This window comes from Arvicanthis niloticus, chromosome 30 (assembly GCF_011762505.2).
Source record: "Arvicanthis niloticus isolate mArvNil1 chromosome 30, mArvNil1.pat.X, whole genome shotgun sequence".
Lineage (NCBI taxonomy): Eukaryota > Metazoa > Chordata > Mammalia > Rodentia > Muridae > Arvicanthis > Arvicanthis niloticus.
Window position 1 is genome coordinate 20,130,338 of NC_133438.1, and position 22,806 is coordinate 20,153,143.

The 22,806-nt window shown below is 40.3% G+C and overlaps 1 protein-coding gene across 1 annotated transcript in view; it reads right to left on the reverse strand.

The window, feature by feature from the left end:
* Arfgef3 (ARFGEF family member 3) overlaps nucleotides 1-22,806 on the reverse strand; it is a 153,685-nt gene that overhangs the window by 72,197 nt on the left and 58,682 nt on the right. The window contains exons 5-10 of the mRNA XM_076928042.1: nucleotides 15,824-15,892; nucleotides 12,324-12,446; nucleotides 8,705-8,747; nucleotides 7,999-8,077; nucleotides 2,152-2,256; nucleotides 909-1,242 (exon numbers count right to left, since the gene is read on the reverse strand). Of these exons, the coding sequence (XP_076784157.1) occupies nucleotides 909-1,242; nucleotides 2,152-2,256; nucleotides 7,999-8,077; nucleotides 8,705-8,747; nucleotides 12,324-12,446; nucleotides 15,824-15,892 (753 nt within the window). The remainder of the gene's footprint in view (nucleotides 1-908; nucleotides 1,243-2,151; nucleotides 2,257-7,998; nucleotides 8,078-8,704; nucleotides 8,748-12,323; nucleotides 12,447-15,823; nucleotides 15,893-22,806) is intronic.

A 22,806-nucleotide genomic window follows, 5' to 3' on the forward strand; every position in this document is an offset into this window, starting at 1 on the left:
CACAGAGGATAGTGGTCTGTCTGAAGGGAGTACTGGTGGCAAGGCCCTGTTGCTTAGGTGGTAGCCAACGAGTCTTCCCTTCAAAGCTATACAGTCCTCACCAACCAAGTAGTGATAGGATCTGAGATTTCCATGCCATCCCTTGACATGAGGGAGAGGAAAAGAAGCCATATTCCTTGTTGGTAACAATAAAGTTAATATACAACCTGTTAAAGGTATAATGAACACGACATGCCTGGCATAGAGTAGGAAAGATACAATGAATGGTTTTGTATGTTCACCATATTTTTCTTGACTAGCAATTACACCTGGATCCCTCAATTTCTAGAAATGTTGGTCTTCATTATGGTCAGATTTCATAGTGACATTACCAAGAAGCAATTACAATTTAATTTTATGCTCTTTGTTCTTGACTGGAGAAATGAGACGCAAAGGGGCCATCATCATCTGGAAACAAGTATGACTTGTTACACACAGCTGTGGTTGTGTGACGTACCACCATCGGAAGTTGACCTGTGGCCATGGGCTTACCCTGACAAGCACCTGGCAAGTCATTTTGAAATCAGACTTTACCAAGGTGACAAAACATATCTTCATATAGCTTAAAAAAAAAAAAAAAAAAAACCCATACCACCAGTATGAAATCTCAGACGTGTATCTAACAGAGTTGTAACAAACACATAGCTAATTACCAAAAAGTATGGAGTCAGTGGCTAGCTAACATTTTTTTTTAAACCACAACTCCCAAAATAATGACTACTAACTTCAATATTGTTTGTTGTTAGACTTAATGTGGTAGCAGTGATGCCCCAGCAAGTGATGACAAACAGTTTAGATGCTTCTGCATGCAGGACACTTCATAGAGATCCCCGTGGGCCAACCCAAGGCATTCTTTCAGACCTCCCTACCTCTTTCATGATCTTGATGGCTTCCACTCGGTGCTGGGGCGGGGGATACAGGAGCACTCGGTGATAGAGGGACTGGAGCACAGGCTTCATGGAGTCTACTGACCCCACTAAGCGGACAAGCTCGGCTGCAAGGTAATAGATGGTGCGGGCCACGGGCCCACTGAGGGTAGGTGCAGTGCAGGAGCAGCCTGAGCCTCGGCCGTGGTCAGACACACCAAGAGAGGCCGAGTCCGACTCTACGTTGGTACTGGTGCTGGTGCTATGAGCAGAGGTGATTGTTTTGTCGTGAATTGGGTTCCCCAGGACCACAACGAGAGCAGGGCAGAGGTTTTTCCTGGGAAGAAGCAGGAGGGAAAATAAGCCTCATTGGTAGCTAAGTGATAAAATGTGAATGCTACCAGGAAGGCAAATAGAAGCCATAGAAATATCCAGGAAGAGCAGGTATCCCTACTGTTTCTTATTTGACCAGGTTACACCCAGTATAACTAATCTGTCTCATTTCTCACTTTAATGTTAACTAGATAACATCTAGAGAAGCATTCAAGGACCATTCCCCTCTCTCCCCTCTCTCTCTCTCTCTCTCTCTCTCTCTCTCTCTCTCTCTCTTTCTCTCTCTCTCTCTCTCTCTCTCTCTTTCTCTCTCTCTCTGTGTGTGTGTTTGAACAAATAGGACTCAGAATACTAAAAAGTGTCCATAAGTTTCAGTTTACTATGAATAACAGAATTATTTCTCACTTAAGGTGTTAATTTCAAGTCCCATATCAACACTCATCATTCAGCTTCCTCCCTGGCAATAAAACATGATTTATGGCCTACCAATTGGCTGCCTGTTGAGCCTGTCACTTCCTGGAATCTCTGGACATGGGTAGGTGATTAGTACTCTTGTGGAGATAGAGACCAGTTCACGGTTAGAATTTCTTGCCCCGTATGTTTACATGCCCTGATATGTTTACATGCTTTTAGAACAAACTGAGAAGCTAGAAGTCACTTGATTCTGGTCGCTTATGATTCCATTGAAGTAAATGGCGTAAGAAGGCTGCTGGAGGCACATTTGTTATAATAACCATTAGTATCTCTATGTAATTTGGGCTGATATACACAAACAAAGCAATTCTCCCACCTGGAGGGCACATAGGCATGGATAAAATAAATCATTGGTAGTTCACAGGGGCTATAGAATGGGACTGAGACACAACTACAGGAGTCCTTGCCTGGTTGTGGAGGCATCAAAATTCATGCTCACCAGATGAGGTCAGTGAAGCCCCTGTGCAGGTACATGGAGGAAGAGGCGCTGCTGAGCACGGACAGAATGCATTCCAGGTACAGAAGCTGTAACTGCTGGCTGTCACTGTGGAAGCACAAACGCAGGCGAAACACAAGACAAAATGAGAGAGGTAGCATCGGGGTAGAACCTGGAGAAACATTAGGCATCACCCAAGAAGATGTGTGGTTAGTGTTGTAGGTAGAGCTTTGTCTTTTAGAATAAAATCCTAACCCCCAGCAGCTGAGAAGGCTGTCTTCTCTGGAGCAAAGTTAAAGTATCTGTATTAGCATGGGCCCTAACCCAAAATAACATAATAACCCTCAGAAAGAAAAACTGTAGACACCAAAACATGCATAGAGAGAAGACTGTATGAAGAGACACACGGAGAAGGTCTCCACTAAGCAAGTGGGGTGGTAGAGACGCAGGAGTGGACCAGGTCCTCTGACTGCTCAGAAGAACCACCCAGATCTTGAACAAGTCAGCCTCCAGAACAGTTAGAAGATAACAGCTCCTCTGTTCAAGGCACTCAGCCTTTGGTACCCGGTTATGTGATGGCAGCCCTGACAAAGTGATAGACTTAGACTGATTTGGGGAAACTAAGAAACTTTACTCTGGAGAAATATTTCTGAGTATCTGTAAAACAACTGAGTGTGAAACAGAATGGCCATTGTTTTAGGTCCCCCCCCCACACACACACAGCTTATCGTATCCACATCTCAGATCAAAATAGTCCATTGTCTACAGTTACAAATGTGGATAGATGGTGACAGGTTAGCCAAACCCTGTATATGACAGAAAAGCTAACCATCACTGGGGGCTTAACTTTCTAAGAAACCATTGGTATTATCTTTTCTTTTCCTATCTCTCCCCTACATCATCTTTTTCTTTCTTCTTTGTACTGGGGCTTAAACCCAGTGCCCCATAGAGCTAAGTAAGCACGTGAGTAACACCTCTACCCTACCATATTATTTCATTAGTGAATACCTCACCAATTCACATTTCTTCTTTATCTATTGAGGAACTGTGTTTTAAAAAATTTTAATTTATGTGTATGGCTATTTTGTTTGCATGCATATCTGTGTACCACATGTGTACGCTGTGCCCTTAGAGGCTAGAGGACAGTACTGGATGCTCTGGAAATGGATACTGAGTGTAACAAGTATTACAGACATTTCTTAGCCACCATGTAGGTGCTGGGAATCAAACCTGGGTCCTCTGGATGAGCAGTCAGAGCTTCTAACTGCTGAGCCAACTCTCCATCCTCATATATACGCATCAATATATAGATAGTTGTCATTATGGGTTGTCTTGCTAATCTAATAAGGAAATAGACAACTCAATGGAAAACACATTCCTATGTTTTCTCTCAGTGACACCCAAGGGTGCTAAATTTCCAGTTTGTGGTAAGACTCATGAGAATGGAGAAAAGTTAAGTTTCAAAAGACACACTGGCTTGGAGTATACATATTCTAACGAGAAATAATATAAGAATCTCTTACGGAGTAGGCTATCCATAAATGGAGATATCTACCAATAATAATAATAATAATAATAATAATAATAATAATAATAATAATAATAATAGCCAGTTACTCCTGTTTTTTTTCCTAATTTAAAATAAATGCCAGAAAAGAAGCTCATTATTCTGAACAGTTAAATAACTCCCTAACACAGGAGGTGGGGAGGGGAAAACCAGGCTGTGAAAGTAAATTACTAGAATGCAAAAACCTAGAAAGACGGAAAAGGGAGCTGCCCAATGAGCCCCAGAGGCTAAAAGTCCATACTCTGCCAAACTGACAGGGATGTGTCACTGCAAGGCGAGGCAGGCAGAGATCGGGACTGGGGTTAGCTCTATGATAAAACCAACTCAAATCAACTCCAGACTCTAAACTGGCTGGCAAACTATAGCTCAGAGGCCAAACTCTGTGAACTTAAAATTGTGTTTAAATTTTAAAGGGGTTATAAAGCCAAATTTTAAAAAAAAAAAAAAAAAAAAAGCCTATCAGGAGACTTTACAGAAGTTTACCAACCCACAGATTAAAAGAACTTTTCCCTTCATACTACCTGATTAATGTCAACACACTGAAAAAAGAATACTGATTTTATTTATATGCACTCTCTGAGGATGGAAGAGAGGGATATAAAGAATGAGTTGGCACAGAAATTACTACCATTGGGCAAAAGGAAGATGATAATTACTGTTTGGTCAGAAGAATAAGAAGGGCACAAAGCATTAACCTTTTGCCAAGTGAAAGCTTCATATGTCTTGTCTCTCCTTCCTACAGGCTTCATCTGCCTCTGCACTGCTCTGAAAATAGCACCCTCTTCATCGTGGGAAGAGATAGAGAAGCACATAGATTAAGTACTGATGCCAAGGGCCGTAAATGAATCACTGAATGCAAATTTCTATGATGCTGCAGAAGAGAACCACCCCTTCAGAAAGGCCCTGGGAGGAATTCGATAGGACATGCTACCATTATAGAGTCCTGACGTCCAAGCAGATGTCTGGCACGGAGCTGTGGACAGGGTGTGCACGAATGAGGGCAGAGGAGGAAGCACTTTGGACTGGAAGATTTGGGGGGTGAAGCACAGGATGTGAGGATCATGTCTGCAAAAGAGTGGAGGTGGAAGCCAAGGACAGTGTGGTGCACGTCTGTAATCCCAGCACTTGGGGAGCAGAGGCAGGAAGATCTGGAGTTCAAGTTCATTTTCAGCAGTAAAGAAGACTCAAGGCTAGTTTGAGCTGTATAAAATTCAGATACCAGACAAGCCTGGGCCCCATAGACTGTGCTATTTGTCCAGGCAATGATGTTGTTTGGATAGACTGGCGGGGGCTAGATAGCAGAGCCACACTGTGTATTACAACTTTCATTGAAAAGTCAGTTCTGGAGAGATCATCTCCACTGTATCTCAACTGCTCTAACTATGAATTGGGCTCATTTTAAAGATGATTCAATGTCCCAATGCAGAAACATTTCTTCTCCCACGAGACGCAGGCGGGAGCGGGTGGGGGTATTTGAACAAGGGCAAATTGAGACCCGCACCCTCTGCAGGCAGAGGCCTTACAGGCTGAGCCACCGCTGGTTCACTGAAACATCTCTTCTCCAATCTGGTAGTCTAGCATCACACAACTAAAGTAAACACAGAAAATAAAGATTCTCAATGTCTGAAGTCATCAGATATAGGATTGGATGAAAACAATGAGCAGTTGGGGTTATTGTGAATAATTGCATAGCCTGCTGGGATACTGCAGGCCCCAGGCATCAGCATCATGAACAGGAATGTATTGTCAAGTAAACTGGTCCAGGAGTCTCCTTGGAGATCATATGACAGCTTAAATGTGGGCGGCAGCAGTCTGGAAATTGGGTTCTTATGGTCTTGCTATTTAATAGAGCCATTGAAAATAGAAGGATCTTCCACGCGTTTCTCACTTAGAGACCTCTGAACATGTGCACAGTGTCAAGCCTTTCAGGCTTGTATACTTACAAAAAGGCAAACACTTGGATGCATGAAGTGGGGAGAAGCCTAGAACCTAGCTAAGTTATCTAAAATATAGGGGTGGGAGGTACGATGCCTCCTTAGAAGGGCTGGGGACTACTCTCCCTGGTCTTTTTTTAGAGCATTTCATAGTTGGCAGATTATGTCCTCGTTGTCTCATTGCCTGCTCATTACTGAGTTCTTCCCGGGTATACAATCCAAGCAGAACACTTCTCAGCAATTGTAAGCTGGGCCATATAGGCTGAGCAGTCACCCAGAAGGGGAGGGTACCTCCTGGGAAGGTAATCAGCAGCATTTTCAAAAGCTCTGTAGATCTCAGTATTGGGTTTTAAATTTTTTTTTCTCCAAATGTTGGATGCCTTTTGTGTGGCTAGCTTTTGGAGCCACTTCTAGAGGCTTGGCAGGAATCTGACATTGGGCCAGGACAGGAAAGGAAGCTCAAGCAGGCATCTGATTTTGGACTAGAACAAAAAAGTAGGCTTCAGGCAAGAATTTGACTTTGGGCTAGGACAAGGAAGTAGGCTCAGATATCTTGATCATTCTGATAAGCCCCTAGAAACATTGATCAAGGGACTTTGTTTATTGCCTTGTTTGTTTCTTAACCTAGAGCTGACCTTATTATTTGCATGTAATCAAAATGGTATAAAAGCAGACTGGGAAAAAAGATAAACCCGCTTTAGCCTTAGCACTGGCTGGAGTCATGTTATAGTTTTGTCTAGTTGTCTTTTTCTTTTCAATCCTCCCTCCCTCCATGGAGAACCTGTTGACTGACTGAGCTGGCTTGGTCACTTTTGGTTCAGATTTGAATTCAATTAGAAAAATCAAAGAAGGAAGCAAACACTTATATAAGAGATGGAGTAGAATTAGAAACTTGATTTGACCGCTCTGGCTGGCCTTACTGATTCCATGCCTTCTTTGGTACAGACTCCTGTCTGACAGTCTTTAGAGAGAAGATTGGGATAGAGTGACAGATAACAGATTAAGAATGAATCAATTGCATACACTAAAACCAATTATTCTCTGAAAAACTCTTGAGCTGGAGAGGGACTATGCAACTCACCTTGTCTAATATAGAACTCCAATAATAGTACATCTCCAAGGCCTGTGAATTATGCTGAATACCTCAATATATTTTCAGAATCTGTTCCAGAGACTGAATATATCACAATCACATGTTCCTAAAGAGCCTAAGCCCTGAGGTACCTGGGGTCCTGTTCTGAAAATGATTGTAGGAAGAAATACTGCCCATTGGAATTTCATAGGGAAAATAACCTACTTAAAAGTCAGAGGAAATGTCTGGTTTAGCTAATTTTTAAAAAAGAAGCTAAGGAAGTCGAATCAGAAGAGACCACACAAACATGAGCACTTCCTAAGAAGGAAGATATGAATATTGGAGTGTCCACAGAGGCATACAAGCTGCCTCAGTCACTCTAAGCATTTGGCACTCAACTTCTTCAGCAACCTTGGGGTACTGAAATTATTGGCAGAGACCACAAGCAAACAAACTACAGAGGTAGGACTATGACCAGGGGAATTTCATCAAAAAACCAGTACTATGCACAACCTATCAAAAGTATGAAGCACAGTACCAGTCTGGCAAGGAATCCCATCTAAAAAATGCAGATATGCCCTCGATTATAGCATGATCTGGCAGGAATACAGACATGCTCCTAGTACACACCTTTAATCCGTAACAGTGAAGGTAAGGTTAGTTTGTAGAAGGAAGCAGTTGTGTTTGAAAATGATGTCTAATTGAGGGGCAGACAAAGTGACAAATCAGAGAAAGATTTGACAGAATGAGTCAGAGGTGGGATACGTTCAACTCACATGTGAGTAGCAGAGGAAGAGAAACTATTTAAGAGCACTGGGGGAGAAAAGAGGGGGGTGGTGTTGCGTGTGATGTGTATGCATGGCAGTTTTATTGAGACAGGTTACAAAGAGAACAAGCTAGACAAGGGTAAAGACAGAATGAGAAGGAGCCAGAAGATTAGAACATATTCCCAAAGTTAGTATGAGACCAAGCAGAGCAACGCTATCAAAAGCTGAGAGAAAACCAGACTGTATCAGTTATCTTGGAAAATTAGATTGTATGGAGTCTAGAAATTTCCAGGCCTAGGCTTAGGGATGGTTAGAACAGAGAACAAACCATTGACTCTTGGTTTGGCTCTCATCTCCTTCCTTCATCTGAGGAAATAGACGTGACATCTATAACAGGTGGGAAGGAACTACCGTCCACATAGATATGATATAACTTCAATGACACTGTAGATAGAATTTGTTTCAAACTGAACCACTGTTGGATACCAGCCAGGATAGAAGGAGACTTACTTTATGGAGGCTTGTAGCTTCTCACACAGAACTGCGAGGACCGAGACCACGTCATCACAAAGGGCCTCTACCGTTAAGCCTTCAAAACAGAGGAGGTGCTAAGAATTAGACACTGGTGGGGCATTGAAGTTTCCCTCAATGTTCTTCCCATCCTGTGCTTTAGGTCGGTTTTGATGAGTTTTAGATGAGGTCTCTTTTAGGCCATCAGAACAGTCATAGGGAGAAGAATGTAAAACACACAAAATATAACCCAGGGAGAAATATAAGGTTGTTTTCATTATAAATAAAGTTCGTCTGCAGTTAATGTAAAGCTGTATGGTAAAATTAAAAAAAAAAAAATCTAGAAGAACACATAACACACAACTCAGGTTTCTATAACTCTCTCCACAATTCTATCTTAGCAATTAAACTTGAATCCATGAATAATGAACAGGAAAGAAAAAAAGAAAGAAAAAAAAGAAGGGAGAGGAGGGGAGGAGGAGGAACCAAAAGTCTCCAAATGGGAGGGATGTAAAATGCTAATTCCCCCCACACAGTTGGCACAGAAAGGTGTTGGAACAAAAGGAAGACAACAGCTGGTTAGATAATACTAAGCAAGGCAGAGCCAAACAAAACTTGGGCCATCTTTATACCTCCAGTTCCATATGCCAAGTAGGTATTCTTATACCTCACCAATTTTAAAAGGTCTGCTAAAAATCCCCAATACCTTGACTTCTGAATTCCTGTGGGGCATCTGGGTTTTCAATTATCTAGTGAGGAAGACACACAGAAACAATTAGAAGATTTGGGTAAGAAAATTCCTGACTCTCAGACAATGCAAAGTTCTAGGAAACAAAATGGCATTCTGAGCTGTCTGGGTTCAGATGTCTCATCCAAGCATGCTAGAAGCATTCCGTTGCCCCCATGACCTTAATGAGGAAGACTATCAGTGTATCCATCTCCAAAATAAACCACTCATGTACTTTCACTGCTGGATTATAACTTGAGGCCCTGTATATTTGAAGACATAAACAATAATTCATCTCAAGGTGACAGGATACACTATTTGGCCCTAACAGATCTAGGCTCCGTCATAAGAAGAATCACCCGTGCTGGATTTGGAATACAGGTTCAAAGATGAACAAGGCTCAAAGCACTACCTTCCAGTTTAATAGGAGAGCATATTAACTTGAAACTGTCAAGCGTCCTCTCTTGGCAGCTGTTAGGTAGATTCAGAACTATTTGAGAGAACTATCACCTAGGAAAAACAGGAAGTGAAAGAGGCTTACATATACGATAGCTCATGTTTTCATGGCAGGAATAACTCAGGGACTAATGACCTGAGGGTGGTACTGAGGTGACTCAGGTTCCCTACCTCTCTGAAGTAAGATTTGGTTGATAAGGTGGCACTGTCATGCCAACTAGCTACCAGGCTTGTAAACCACCCCACAGTGCTGCATTTTAAATAGTCACTACAGTTGCATATGTCTACTGTTCAGTATTCAAAATTTGCAAATTCAGCTACTTCCACAACAGATTTTGTGAGATTTTATATCAGTGTCTCCAAAACAACTGCTAAGAGAAGGCATTACATTTAAAGCTAGAGGTAGGTCTATAGCCCAGCCATCAAATATTTATACATGGCAATTTCACTTTGAAAAATCAGCAGCTTACAATTCAGCAATGGATTTGGTCATTTAAATAATTCAGTAACAAGGCGAGATGATAACTCAGACTTTCTAAGATTACAAAATCAGAACTGTGATTTGTCTGGGGAAGGGGTAGAGGCCACAGGCATTATATAGAAGCTGTTTTTATTCTAATGCCTTTGCGTTCCCCATTATATATTGCCTTTCTGCTGTATCGAGATCTTCCTAGTTCTGAGTTGGTCTAGGAAGTCTTTCCAGTGATGAATATACACATTCTTCCCAGGTAATCCTGAGCATCCTCCAGGAGACCACGCAACTTCCTTAGAATGAAGCTCATCATTTTGATAGACACTCTTCTTTAACAGCTTTTGAAAAAAAAAAATCTAATTTTTAGGTGGAAAAACTGACAGATCCCTCTATAAGACATCACAAATGCTTCAAATGTTAGTTAGCATCCTGAGAATTTCATTCTTCTGGGATAAGCAATCAATCTCTAAAGAAAGGGAGAGGGAAAGGAAGCCACAGAGAACACAATTTTCCATTTGATTTTGGATCTTGCCTTTGACGGGGCTGAGTCCAGACAGTCAGTGATGAGCAGGATCAGCAGGCTGACTGCACACATACAACTCTGACTGGAGACATACAACCTGTGCAGTACACAACCAGACCTCCTTAGCTGTACCTGCTACCATCCCAATGGAAGCGTCAGCACTAGAAGGTGGAGGCACAATAGTTGACACCTAATATAGTTATGAGTTGGCACATAATATAGGTATGTACCATTTAATGCTAGGGATACACTGGGAATGTCACTACTACGTAAGTTTTGTCATTGTGTGACATAAATTATATGCACAAACTTCAAAATGATTTAGTCTACTATACTGGTAAAAAAAAAATATATATATATATATATATATATATATATATATATATATATATATAGTATGTTCCATCACAAGGATCTTCCATACAGAAGATCCTTGCCCAAGACATTATTATGACTCTCCTCTACTTACAATCCCCCAAATAAGATTAAATAAACATAATTGGGAGTTTAAAATATTGTATTTAAATGTTTCGTTTAACAATATTAGGTATTATTACTGTTAGAACATTCAACTCTGTTACTAGTCAGAAAGGATGAAATATGACATTATTTTAGAATTCTTAACATCTTAAATTTCTTCTTTTCTCCTAAAATGTTTTCTATTTATAGATTCTTTTGAGTTAAAATTCCTAAACTCATCATACCCCAAATCATGGTATAAATAAAATCATTTTCAACAAGGGGTTAGCTAAAGTAACAGTGATACCTCAGATTAACAATTTTTATCAGAAACTTGGGCTTTGGGTATGGGAAATAAAAAAAATTGTTTTTTTAAATTCTTGCTGCTTCCATGCACTGGCTTCCAGAGCACATGTCGGTGGAGAGTGTGCTCTGAGAGTCATAGCTCAGGGCTTAACTTTGTTTCCTTCAGGGACAGCTCATTTAGCTTCATAGTTCATAGTTCATCTGTAAAATAAGGAATGCAAAACTTTGACTTGACTATCTCTAAGGTTCCCTTCAAATCCATGGTTTTCCCCCAAAATTAGAAAACTAGTGAAGTAAAAATGAGAAATATTTGAAATTACACAGCTGAAAACCTCATCTCTGCAAAATTAATGTTTGCACCATTTCCAACTCCAACTGAGATTTCCTACCCTAAATAAATAAATAAATAAATAAATAAATAAATAAATAAAATAACAAGCAACTTCTCAGAGCTCCCTGTTGGATTTTATGAGAATTTTAATGAGTTATTATTACAAAGGTGATTTTAAAGTCCAAGCAAAACACTACTCTTTGAAGACTTGTCTCTTATTCGTGCTCCTGGAAGAAAACACATACAAAAAGCTGCATTTCAGTTCCCTGGAGGCTCATGTTAGTCAATCTGTGACAGTTTAAAGCAAAAACCTCTGGTGGGCTTGGAGGTTAGAGGATGCTCGTCTTTACCCTGCAGGTCCTAGCAGGTGTGGGGACATCCTCCTGTAGCAGGTGTGGGGACATCCTCCTGTCACTTTAGTTAATACAGGAAATCAGATTCAAACTCAAAGCAGGAAGTAAGCTGTTGCTTGTTTTTCTTCACTTTACAAGTTTACTACCATAATATGTTTTTAAATTCTAAAATTATTTTATGAATATGGGTGTTTTGCCTGTGTGTATATTTATTCAGCAAATGGGTTCCAGGTACTTGAGAGGCCAGAAGTCATTGATATCCTGGTACTGGAGTTACAGACAGTTGTGAGCTGCCATGTAGGTGCTGGAAATTGATGGCAGGTCCTCTAGAAAGACAACCATTGTTCCTAACTATTGAGCCATTTCTCTGGTCCGCTACATAATATTTTTCACAAAAATATTCAATGGAAAAGTTTCAAAAACTGATTTTTAAGAAAGAAAAGTAAAAATTTAAAACGATCAAAATTTTATTCTATTTTAATACAGAAACCATAAAGGTGCTCCATACTTTGGAGAAAAATAAACAAATTTCTATATATTTTAATTTATATAAATGAACATTCTAATAAAATCATTTCCCAGTGTTTTCAATGGGAAGTAGCCATGGTAGGAGGGGCCGTGGGCCTCGGACATATGGCATGCAGGGACATAAGTGTCATAACCAAACCACTGCCAGACACGTAGCACAATCAGCTCACCGTGTTCTCCTGTCTCTGCCGTAACTGTAAAGTCAGGTCACCCAACATCTGACTGAGAGTTGCACGCACAGCAGTGTTGATACTGCGCTGGTGACAGCTGCACGTGTATGTCTCAATGCACACCTGGTAAGGAAACAAGAGCAAAGCAAACACTCTAGACATCCATTTACCACAGGTAGTCACCAGCATTAGTCAGAGAGGATACCGGCGTTTTAAAGTTGTAAACAAGCTCTTGCTTTCTTATAACTGAGACTGGCCTTGAACTCAGGGTCATCCTGATCCTGCCTCCAAATCCTTCTGAAAGAGAAAGTCACCTAGACTTTGAATTATTTCTGAATAAAACGTATCGTGCCACATTTAAAAACCTCTGAAAATGTGTTTTTAAACATTAATGGAAACCTTTCCCTGATCGTCACTACTCTCACAATCTCATAATCTCATGTTTCTGAGTTTCACAGGGGAATATACATCTGTGGCGGTTTTGTGAAACAAATAATTCTAAGAGAAACTCAGATGGCTCAGGCAGAAAGCTCCATTTGTTTTAAACTAGGACAGGAAATCCCAATGCTATGAGTTTGAATTTTTGTTAACTGTTGCTGTGTTCTCTGAACAATGACAAAGGTCGAAAAAGTGTGTACCTGCCTTGGGGGGGATCTATGACTCAACTCAGAATATCAGGTGGGAAGCCACAGGTTTGGGCTTCTCTGAATGCATGAAGCTCTGTCATAGAATGTGCCCTCTGAGGGAAACCCTGCTCACAGCGTTTCCTCACAGACAGTGGCTTCTACTGAAGATGTGGGATTCTGAAGCAAGCAAGGGTGACCCTGTGCTTATGAGGTGACACTCAGCTTCCTGTGCCACACTGCTAACTGAGAGCCAGAAAGCCACCTGGTCTGCTGTAAGGATAAGACATATAGTGTCACATATAGTGTCATATAGTGTTTTCTGCCCAGTGTCCTGTTGAGTGAACATGCCAGTCAAGACACTCTGAGATCTGTGAGTCCGAATGTCTACTTGACTCTGAAAAGGCTTGTTGGTGGCCAGTTATGGAAAAATCCCAGATTTGGATCAAGGAGGTAATGTATTACTTTATAATGATTCTGAATGCCATGCAATGGCTTTCAAGGGTTCATGAGCTCTAATTCTTGAAGCTGAAAGGGTGTGCCTAGCAATGGATGCCTGCTTACATGTTGCCTTCTTCTTTCCCTCTCTATAAGGCATCTGTCCTTCAATGAAGAGGGGAACCAAAAACAAAAAAGAAAATTGAATACAGTAAAATTATGCATTTAGGAACAGCTACCGAAGGGCTCTAATAAAAATGCAAACTCTAATTTGATGACCAGTACCTGATGTGCTGGTGTGTGTGTGTGTGTGTATGTGTGTGTATGAGAGAGAAAGAGAAAGAAAGAGAGAAAGAGAGAGAATGTTTTAACATTTGTTGCTGCTATTGTTCAAGGTATGAGTTTCTTGGCAAGCCACACTATAATTGTCTTTTAATACAATTAACCAAAAGCACATATTTATCATTATTATTTTTTCAGTGTTGGGATGGAACCCAGGCTTTAAATATGTTGTGCAAACAGAGCTCTTGCATTTACCATAACCCTTAGCTCTATAAAATAAATATTTTTTTTAAAGTTTAATTCATACCCTACAGACTGTTCACTATCTCATAAGAGACATCTGAAACTTAACATTGGATTCGGAGATTGGTTTAGATGGATTCTTTCTAGATAAGATTACTATTTAAAAAAATAGAAACAATTTTGTTTTGTTTGTTTGTTTGTTTGTTTGTTTTGAGACAGGTCTCATTAGGTAGCCTTGGCTAGTCTAGACTCACTTTGTAAAACAGGCTGGCCTTAAACTCAAAAACCTCTGATTTGCTTCTTGAGTGCTGATTTTAAAGCATGTGTCCATTTCTTCAAATAATTATAGATTATAATGGATTTACATACACAGTAGTTTATAGGAGCTTTTAGGATGGTGCCTTGGTCCTTCTTGGAGCTTCTCCTTTGAGATGTGATGAAATAACTTTAATACTCTAAAAAATTTCTAATTGAGTACAGTGTTGCACTTTGATGAAGCCAATTTCTCTATAGTCTATTTAGACATGTGAATACCATTTGTATTTCATAATTTAACAGTTTTAAATAGTTTTCTTCATATCTTAGGTTTTTTTTGAAATCTTTGTAACTTCTGATGTTTAAAATAGGACTTCACATATATTCAAAGAGAACTCATATATTTTTGGTTGTGAGCCTAGCTCACAAACTGCACGAACTCACCTGCACTCAACTAGACTCTCCCTGCACTGCTCTTAAGTAAACTCTCTTTTCTGTCTGTTCTCCTGAGAGTTGGGGGTGTATCCTATCTCTGACTCATTCTGTCAAATCTTTCTCTGATTCATCACCTTGTCTGCTCCTCAATTAGATGCCATTGTTTGGGTCTAAAGATGTGTACTAAGGGTAAGCCTGTATTCCAGCCAGAACACAGAGACCTAGGTCTTTGGATATGATTCTTTGTTAGCATACATGTTGCTTGCTTATAATTCCTCTACACTTGCTAACTTTAGAAACGTCACTGTCCTATAACAAATAAACAAATGAACAAATGAACTCCAAATAGTAAGACCTCTCAATATATCTCTTAAAATTAAGTTGAAAACAATTCTGGTAACAATGCTGTTTTACTGCTTATATACACGGAGGCACATAAATATCCCAGAGAAAAATGTTTGCCTATCTCTACGGACCCATGATTGAAAGCTGCTTCGTGGTGTACTGGGGGCCAACTAGTTAATTGCAGCTTCTCTTTTGACAGCCCTGGACATTGTCTACATGGTCTGACTTGAAAATGTAGCTCAGTGGTAGAATGCTTCTCCATGATTTCAGAATATGGAAAAGCATCCCCACTGTGGTCTGCACATGTACTCCTTCTGGAATAACCAAATATTAAAAATATTCTTTTCAAGGAACAAAAGGAAAACTATTCTAGGTAAAGTAAAGCACCTCTGAAAGGATGGCATTTCCAGAAGCTAAGGCACATGCCAGACATTCAAGGAGCCAGTTTTTCTGCTGGATACATTTTAGAATGTGCTGAAAGGAACATGTGACCCCAGAATAGCACTGATAGGAAAAAGAGGCCTTTTTAGTGATAATTACGAGATGCATTTCTCAGGGCTTGTGAGACAGATAGAATTGAATCAATAAACACTTTTATAAATCTCAGATTTGGTTTCTTAAAATGATGTTTAAACAAAAAAGGCTTTGCAATTACTCAAGTGAAGTAAACCTAAGCACGGAGCCCTGAGACCCATCACATCAGGAATAAGGCCGGCCAGCCACACATGTTTCCCACAAAGTAAACCAGCAGAGACTCCCCACAGTCCACAGAGAAGTGATCAGAGAGTCTCTCTGCTGCTATTCAGATCTAGTCAAGTATTCCCCTTAGTCAGAGTGGAAAGCAGCAGTGAGCATCAGACACAAACAGGTGGTACTCACCTCTGCAATCTTCAGTACAGCACTCCCATTCATATCAAAGGTCGGGGTGTAGGTGATGCACAGTAAAACCTAGACTCAGAAAGAAGTGAGGGAAGAAGGGAGAGACAGGGTTAAAATATAGGAATATGTTTGTACGAGAATGACCCCCATAGGTTCATATATCTGCATGCTTAGTCTCCAGTTGAGGAACTGTTTCAAAGGATTAGAAAGTGTGTCCTTGTTGAAGTAGGTATGTTTCTGTTAGAGGAGGAGTGTTACAGTGGTGGGGGTAAAAATGGGCTTTGAGGCTTCAAAAGCCCACACTCCAGGCCCTAGAATAGAAGCTCTTTTTATTTCCCTCTCCATCTTCCCTTTCCTTCCCCTCCCATCCTCTCTGATTGCTGCCTGTGGTTCAGGATGTAAAGCTCTCGCTACTGCTCCAGCGCCATGTTTGTCTACTTCCTGCCAGGATGATTATGGACTAACCCTCTGAAACTATAAACCAAACTCTCAATTAAGAGTTCCCTTGGGGACAGTGGTGGCACACTCCTTTAATCCCAGCACTTGAGACGCAGAGGCAGGCAGATTTCTGAGTTCAAGGCCAGCCTGGTCTACAGAGTGAGTTCCAGGACAGCCAGGGCTACACAGAGAAACCCTGTCTCGAAAAACCAAGAGAGTTACCTTGGTAACACTGTTTCTTCACAGCAACAGAACACCAACTAAGACATTTATCACAGGCTGTCTTGTGCAGTCCTATCTTCATGATTCTTTTGCTTTAAACTATCCTCCTTCCTTCATAAATGATATGTGGATGTATGTTCAATGTGAGTCTTCATGTATATCAACATGTGTGTCACACAATTCAGGTCAGAGTTTTTGTCCCACCACTGATCTCTAATTAGTGGACACAGACTGCCTAGTAAAAGAGAGGGTGGACTTTACACAGAAAAGCTGTAAACCCGCCACTGTGGTCTACATAAGTAAAGGGTTCTTGAAAGTCAGAAAAAGACCTGGCAAGACTTCCAGATAGAGTGGCATACCAAAGCACAGTGTCCCTGCTACAACCAGAACAGGAGGAACATAACGGAAGGAAGAACAACACAAGACTGGCAATAAGCAGCATTTCTCCACAGCCTCTGTCCAACAATAATGCAAGTCAAAACTAATACTAAGAATTAGAAAAAAATGACCAGGCCAGGATATGGTAGGCTATGTCTCGTGAGTTATTTCAGCTAATTCTAAACATGTGTTATAATGATTGCTCCTACCTTACTGATAAGACAGCTGAACCTCAGAATGATAAAATAAGATGCTTAAGATGCCATCAATAACTGAGCTGACATTTGAGCTTAAACAATTTAACCCTACATGTTAAACCACTGTGCAACATTGCCTGCACCTTTTTCATCTTCTGTGCCTAGACTGAAGTGCCATTGTGACTGCCTGGTCTTACCCCTTCCCCAAACCACATGGGATTAGACATCTTTATGCTAATTTTTTTCTCTCCTAAAACTGCCCCTCAAGATGGTGCATGACATTTTCTTATTTTCTGGTCCTGGATTCCCTTTTTTTCCCTAAGGATGAATGGTTGATGACATTCAGAGGATCTTTAAGACACATTAAATATTCTTCTTTCTACTAACAGAGCTATTAGGGAACCAATCAATAAGAATCCCTGGCATTTAAGAATCACATCTGTCTTTGCAGGTAGAAATCTAGACTCTCACCTCTCCTTGGCTTCTGATTTTTCTTGCTGGAGAACACATAGGAAAGGGGAAAGTGCTGGAGCCTGTTGCTTATCCCCACACCCAACAGCTGTGCTCACCTGCAGTAAGGCCTGCCAGAGACAACCTCTGGGACTTTCCTTATCTAGTTCTGTTCATGAAAGAACATAAAAGTCCAAACATACACAGAATACATGACATTTTCTTATTTTCTGGTCCTAAATTCCCTTTCTTCCCTAAGGATAAATGGTTGATGACATTCAGAGGATCTTTAAGACACATTAAATATTCTTCTTTCTAGTTAACCACCACAACAAAAACCAATGGCATAATTGCCTGGTATAGAAAGAACTCTTTCTCAGTCAATTCAAACTGCCGGGGTGGGGGTGGGGGGTCAGCCTCTTCTGAGAGAACAAACTGTATACAACTAAAGAAAGATTTTATATTTTTCTTTTCTTTTTAAAAAATTTATTTATTTATTTATTTATTTATTTATTTATGTCAAGTGCTATCACCAGATTGGATAAGTTACTTGTGGATTTTCTTTCCAGTTTTTTTTTTAAATCCATATAGTTGACTCCAGATAAAAAGTGGTTCTGTGTCATTGTGGCCAGAAAAACAAAACAAAACAAAAAACTATGTTCCTCAACCCTGTGGGATATGGATGATATGGATGTCCTATAATGGCCATCTGTGAAGCTGGGTAGGGAAGGGAGGCAAGGGAGGGTGAGGACAGTGGAGTCCTCTCAGTACTTGTTCAGAAGGAGTTTCCATCTTCTGTGCCTCCATAATGCACAAGCCTCGTATGTAGCCTGAAGTCTCTGTCCTTGGGTATCCTATATGGCTTCTGTAAGGCTCCCTTAGTGGACTTCCATGGGTCTCATCATTCAGCCTTCAACTCAAGTGTCACCACCTTGGAGGTCCCCTTCCCTTTAAGACCTTTCTTCACACGGCCTCTGTTACATCTTGGGCACTCCCCATCTCATAATTTACTGGCTTGTTTTTGTATTTATACTCGTTGCTTAGGCTTCGCTGCTTATTGTGTACCCATCTGATGCTTTCTTGCTTAAATATTTTGCCACATCACACAGCCTCTTTTACTTCTCTTTTTATACCATGTGTCAGGCAGAGGGAAGGAAGCTTAAAGAGATAATGGGTAGAGGTGGCAGTGACGGTCGTTGGTCTCTTGTTCCAGCTGGATTTGTGGGTTTGGGAATATTGGCAATAAAAACTGGCAATGGGTAATACCTTATAAGATGCTGGAGGCAAATATTTGTCTGAACTGGTTAACTATTAACATTTCTTACAGGGCTGCTGGTTGATTTTCTGCTCTCTACCTCCACAGGCATTCATGTGAGGTGTCGAAACATAGATTCTGAAAGAATTTAAAATCTGACACAATTTTCAGGAGCAATAGCTTCATTTAGGCACCAGGCCCAAGAATCAGGCAGCTACGGGATTGCTGGGGGTGGGAGTAGCGCAGTGAAGATAATAAATTGGCAGTATTCAAAGGAAAAGTCTCAGGGGAAATAAATATAGGAAACTCATTTCTGTACATGTCAGGAAATTGTAGCACCAGATCAGTCCAGTATACTTAGTGTAAGGCCTTCAGCCAGGGTACACAGAAAACTGGGGATCTCCTACCCAGTCCCAACCCTGGGAATGCTGGTGAAGACAGGCTTTGCATACCAGTGGCTAGCTACTAGTATTCACTGATTCTCTGAGCTGTCTGGAAAAAGTAAAACAGACAAGCTAAAAAACAAACAAACAAACAAACAAACAAACAAAACAAAACAAACTGCGAGGCAGTAAGGCACATTAATAAGGCAGTTTATTGTGTGGAAAACACATTGGGTCTTAATCATGGGGCCTCCCATGTCTACAAGCCTGGCTGATGTATCAAGGAGCAAAAATGATAGATGGAATGACTATTCTGTCCTATTAGGGCTCAGCAAGCACTAATCCATCAGATTGTAAAACTCACAGGGTATAGAAAGCATAGGGTAGTAGCAAGTTAATTTAGTGTCTGGCTTTCTTTGGATGATGAGCAGGCAAAAGTTTGCATTATTAGTCTGAGCAAGTTGGCTCCAAGAAAAACAAGAGCACCTAAATATTGAGGGCAATTCTGTTAGAAAGACATCCTTCTCAGGAGTAGTAAGCATATTGACTAAATTAGAACAAACAGCAAGAGCCTGAGTCACAGGCAGCATCTAGCAATCAAACTGGCTGGCACTGCCCCAATAAATGAAAAAAGAGGAAACAGAAAAAAAATCACCCAATGGAGAGAGAAATCGTTATTATCATGGCTACTAAAAATTTAAAGTCATTTAAAAATATAATAATTGAATAGATGATATGTGTAAGAAGTAACCCCCCAACCACAAATCTGTCTAGAAATCTGGGTTTAAAAATGATTATAATTAGAATGAAAAGGAGAAATTTGGGCTGGGGAGATAGCTTAGTTATAAAGTGTTTGCCATATATGCAGAGGGATGAGTTCAGGCCACAGGACCCATGCAACAAAGTGCTGTACACGGTAACATATGTTTATGATCTCAGTGGTAAGGAGGTGGAGATGGATAGATCCATGAGGTTCACTGACCAGCCAGACTAACCAATCTGGAAGGTTTGAGGCCAGTGAGAGTTTGTCCTCTAGCCTCCTGTACTTACTCCTGCACAGACATAGGAACACCAATCCAGCCCCACATACACACATGCAGGGGTTGGGGTGGGAATAAAACTGATTTATTATAATTGAGCACAAGAACTTACACTTTTTCAAAAGACAACATCAAATTGGGGAGATCCAGGGGGAACTGGAGAGAAGTAGGAGGCAGTGTGATCATTGTATCTGTGTTCATACACACACACACACACACACACACACACACACACACACACGAGAGAGAGAGAGAGAGAGAGAGAGAGAGAGAGAGAGAGAGAGAGAGAGAGAGAGAGAGAATGAATCCAGAAACACGGTTGTGGTGGTTTGAACACGCTTGGCCCGTAGGAAATGACATTATTAGCCCAGACTCCCAAATCTAAAGCCAGCAAAATCAAATATCCCATGCAAGGCATTTCCCTCATATTATCTTTAGGCCGATAAATATTAAACCTAGACATACTAGAACTTAAAGCAGTAAAAACAGCACCAAACATACGGATCGAGTTACAGACAGATCCCAGTCTTTCCAGTGGTGATGAACTGACTCAAATCTATTTGAGGAACAGATTAGGAAACTGCAAGTGGCTGCCCATTTCTGGAAGCTGGGCATCACCTTACCACTGTCATCCCTTCTAGCGCATCTTTACTATCCTAGTCAGTGCAGTTGAAACCTCTCAATTCTATGTTTCTATACATTTTCTAAGCACTCTGTTATATATTGATAATATAGCATATTTTTGTAGAACGTTGGCACATTTCTTAAAATGCATAATGTAAGACCTTATTGCTACAGCTATAAATGGTCCCAGAAAGAAAGAAACTTCAAAAATCTGATACATATAGCTGTTCTTCAGGGAACTTTATATATTGCTTTGTTCTGTGCTTCCTTTCAGTGTCCCTCCCATAGATCACTAAGCTCCTTGGTAGTAAAATCTCTCTTTACGATGTCTGTCTTGGTTGCAGTTGCAGTTGCTGTAGGTCCTCATTCATGCTTAGTATCTTCTCTGTGTTCTATGTATGAGTGATCAGCTTTACAGAGTCTCAGTGAGACTCTGAGTCTATGCACTAAGTCATTATTATAATGTGGATACACAGGATAGTCAGGAGGCCCAATGGCACACAAGAACACACTGCTCTGAAAGCCTCATTGTAATTAGCTAGAGGCAGTTTTAATGTACACACACACACACACACACACACACACACACATCCTTAAATGAAAAAGCTGAAAAGCTTCCAAATCAAAATGCTGTTCTCAAAACAGTTTTGGATTTTAGAGCATTTTGGAGTAAGGAAAAAATATATCAAGATGAACTCTCAATTCAAAACATCTATGCTCCAAATGCAACAGCACCCACATTCATAAAAGAAACTTTACTAAAGCTCAAAGCACACACTGTACCTCACACAATAATAGTGGGGGACTTCAACACCCCCACTCTCAGAAATGGACAGATCATGGAAACAGAAACTAAACAGAGACACAATGAAACTAACAGAAGTTATGAACCAAATGGACTTAACAGATACATATAGAACATTTCATCCTAAAACAAAAGAATATACCTTTTTCTCAGCACCTCATGGTACCGTCTCCATAATAGACCATATAATTGGTCACAAAACAGGCCTCCACAGATACAAAGAGATTCTCAGCTTGTAAAGTCTATACAAATATTCTCCAAACCTGAGAAATTCAAACAGCTAAAACACTTTTAATTCCAAGCATTTCAGTGGCCTTTACTCTATAATACTGCAAGACCAGGTGACCTGGTTGGGTAATTAAGATTTGGTAAGTCCCTACTAATGATGCTTAGAACCCTGGCAAGAAATACCTCACTTTGCACAACAATAACAACAACAACAAAACAAACAAACAAACAAACAAACAAAAAAGGCTATAGCTAGGAATATGTTCCAGGAAACATCCCTCTACTTTTCCTGTATTTTCTTCTAAGACTCTGCCCTTCACATTCACTCGCACAAATGGTGATTTATTTTGATGTATTAAGAAACCATCTCTGTTAAAGATTCTAAATGAATCCTTCCCCGTATCATTTCCAGGATACCCAGAAGTGAAGAACAGACTACCGACTGTTGAAGTCACAGGGCAACAACCAATTTCCAGCTGATACCTACTTGTGTGCAGCATTGTTTAGGTTCTCATTCATTCATTCATTCATTCATGCAACAAATACTTACTGAAGTGGACTAGAGGTCAGATTCACCATGACAGGGTGGTGAACAAAAAGACATGATTCTCAATCCCCTAGACTTAGCACTTGGCATGAAGATGTTCATAAAATAAAAGGCCACACTAAGCCGTGGAAAACATTTCCTGGGAAGCACATTGTGTTTCCAGGCTTCCTACATGATACCCACGTTGTAAAACTCTGACTCTAAATTTACCTTTGGTAACATACATAATTGATTAATTAAATTCAGGGGAGACAGAAAGGATACTACCTAGAAAAGTACTAAGAAGTGAGCTAAATTGAGAGAGTCAAACATAGAAGATAGGGAGATAACCTTTCTCTTTCTATAATTATTAAAACTAAATTGTACACAAATGTTTCTTGAGGAAGCTATGATATCATTTTTTTTTAAAATATGAA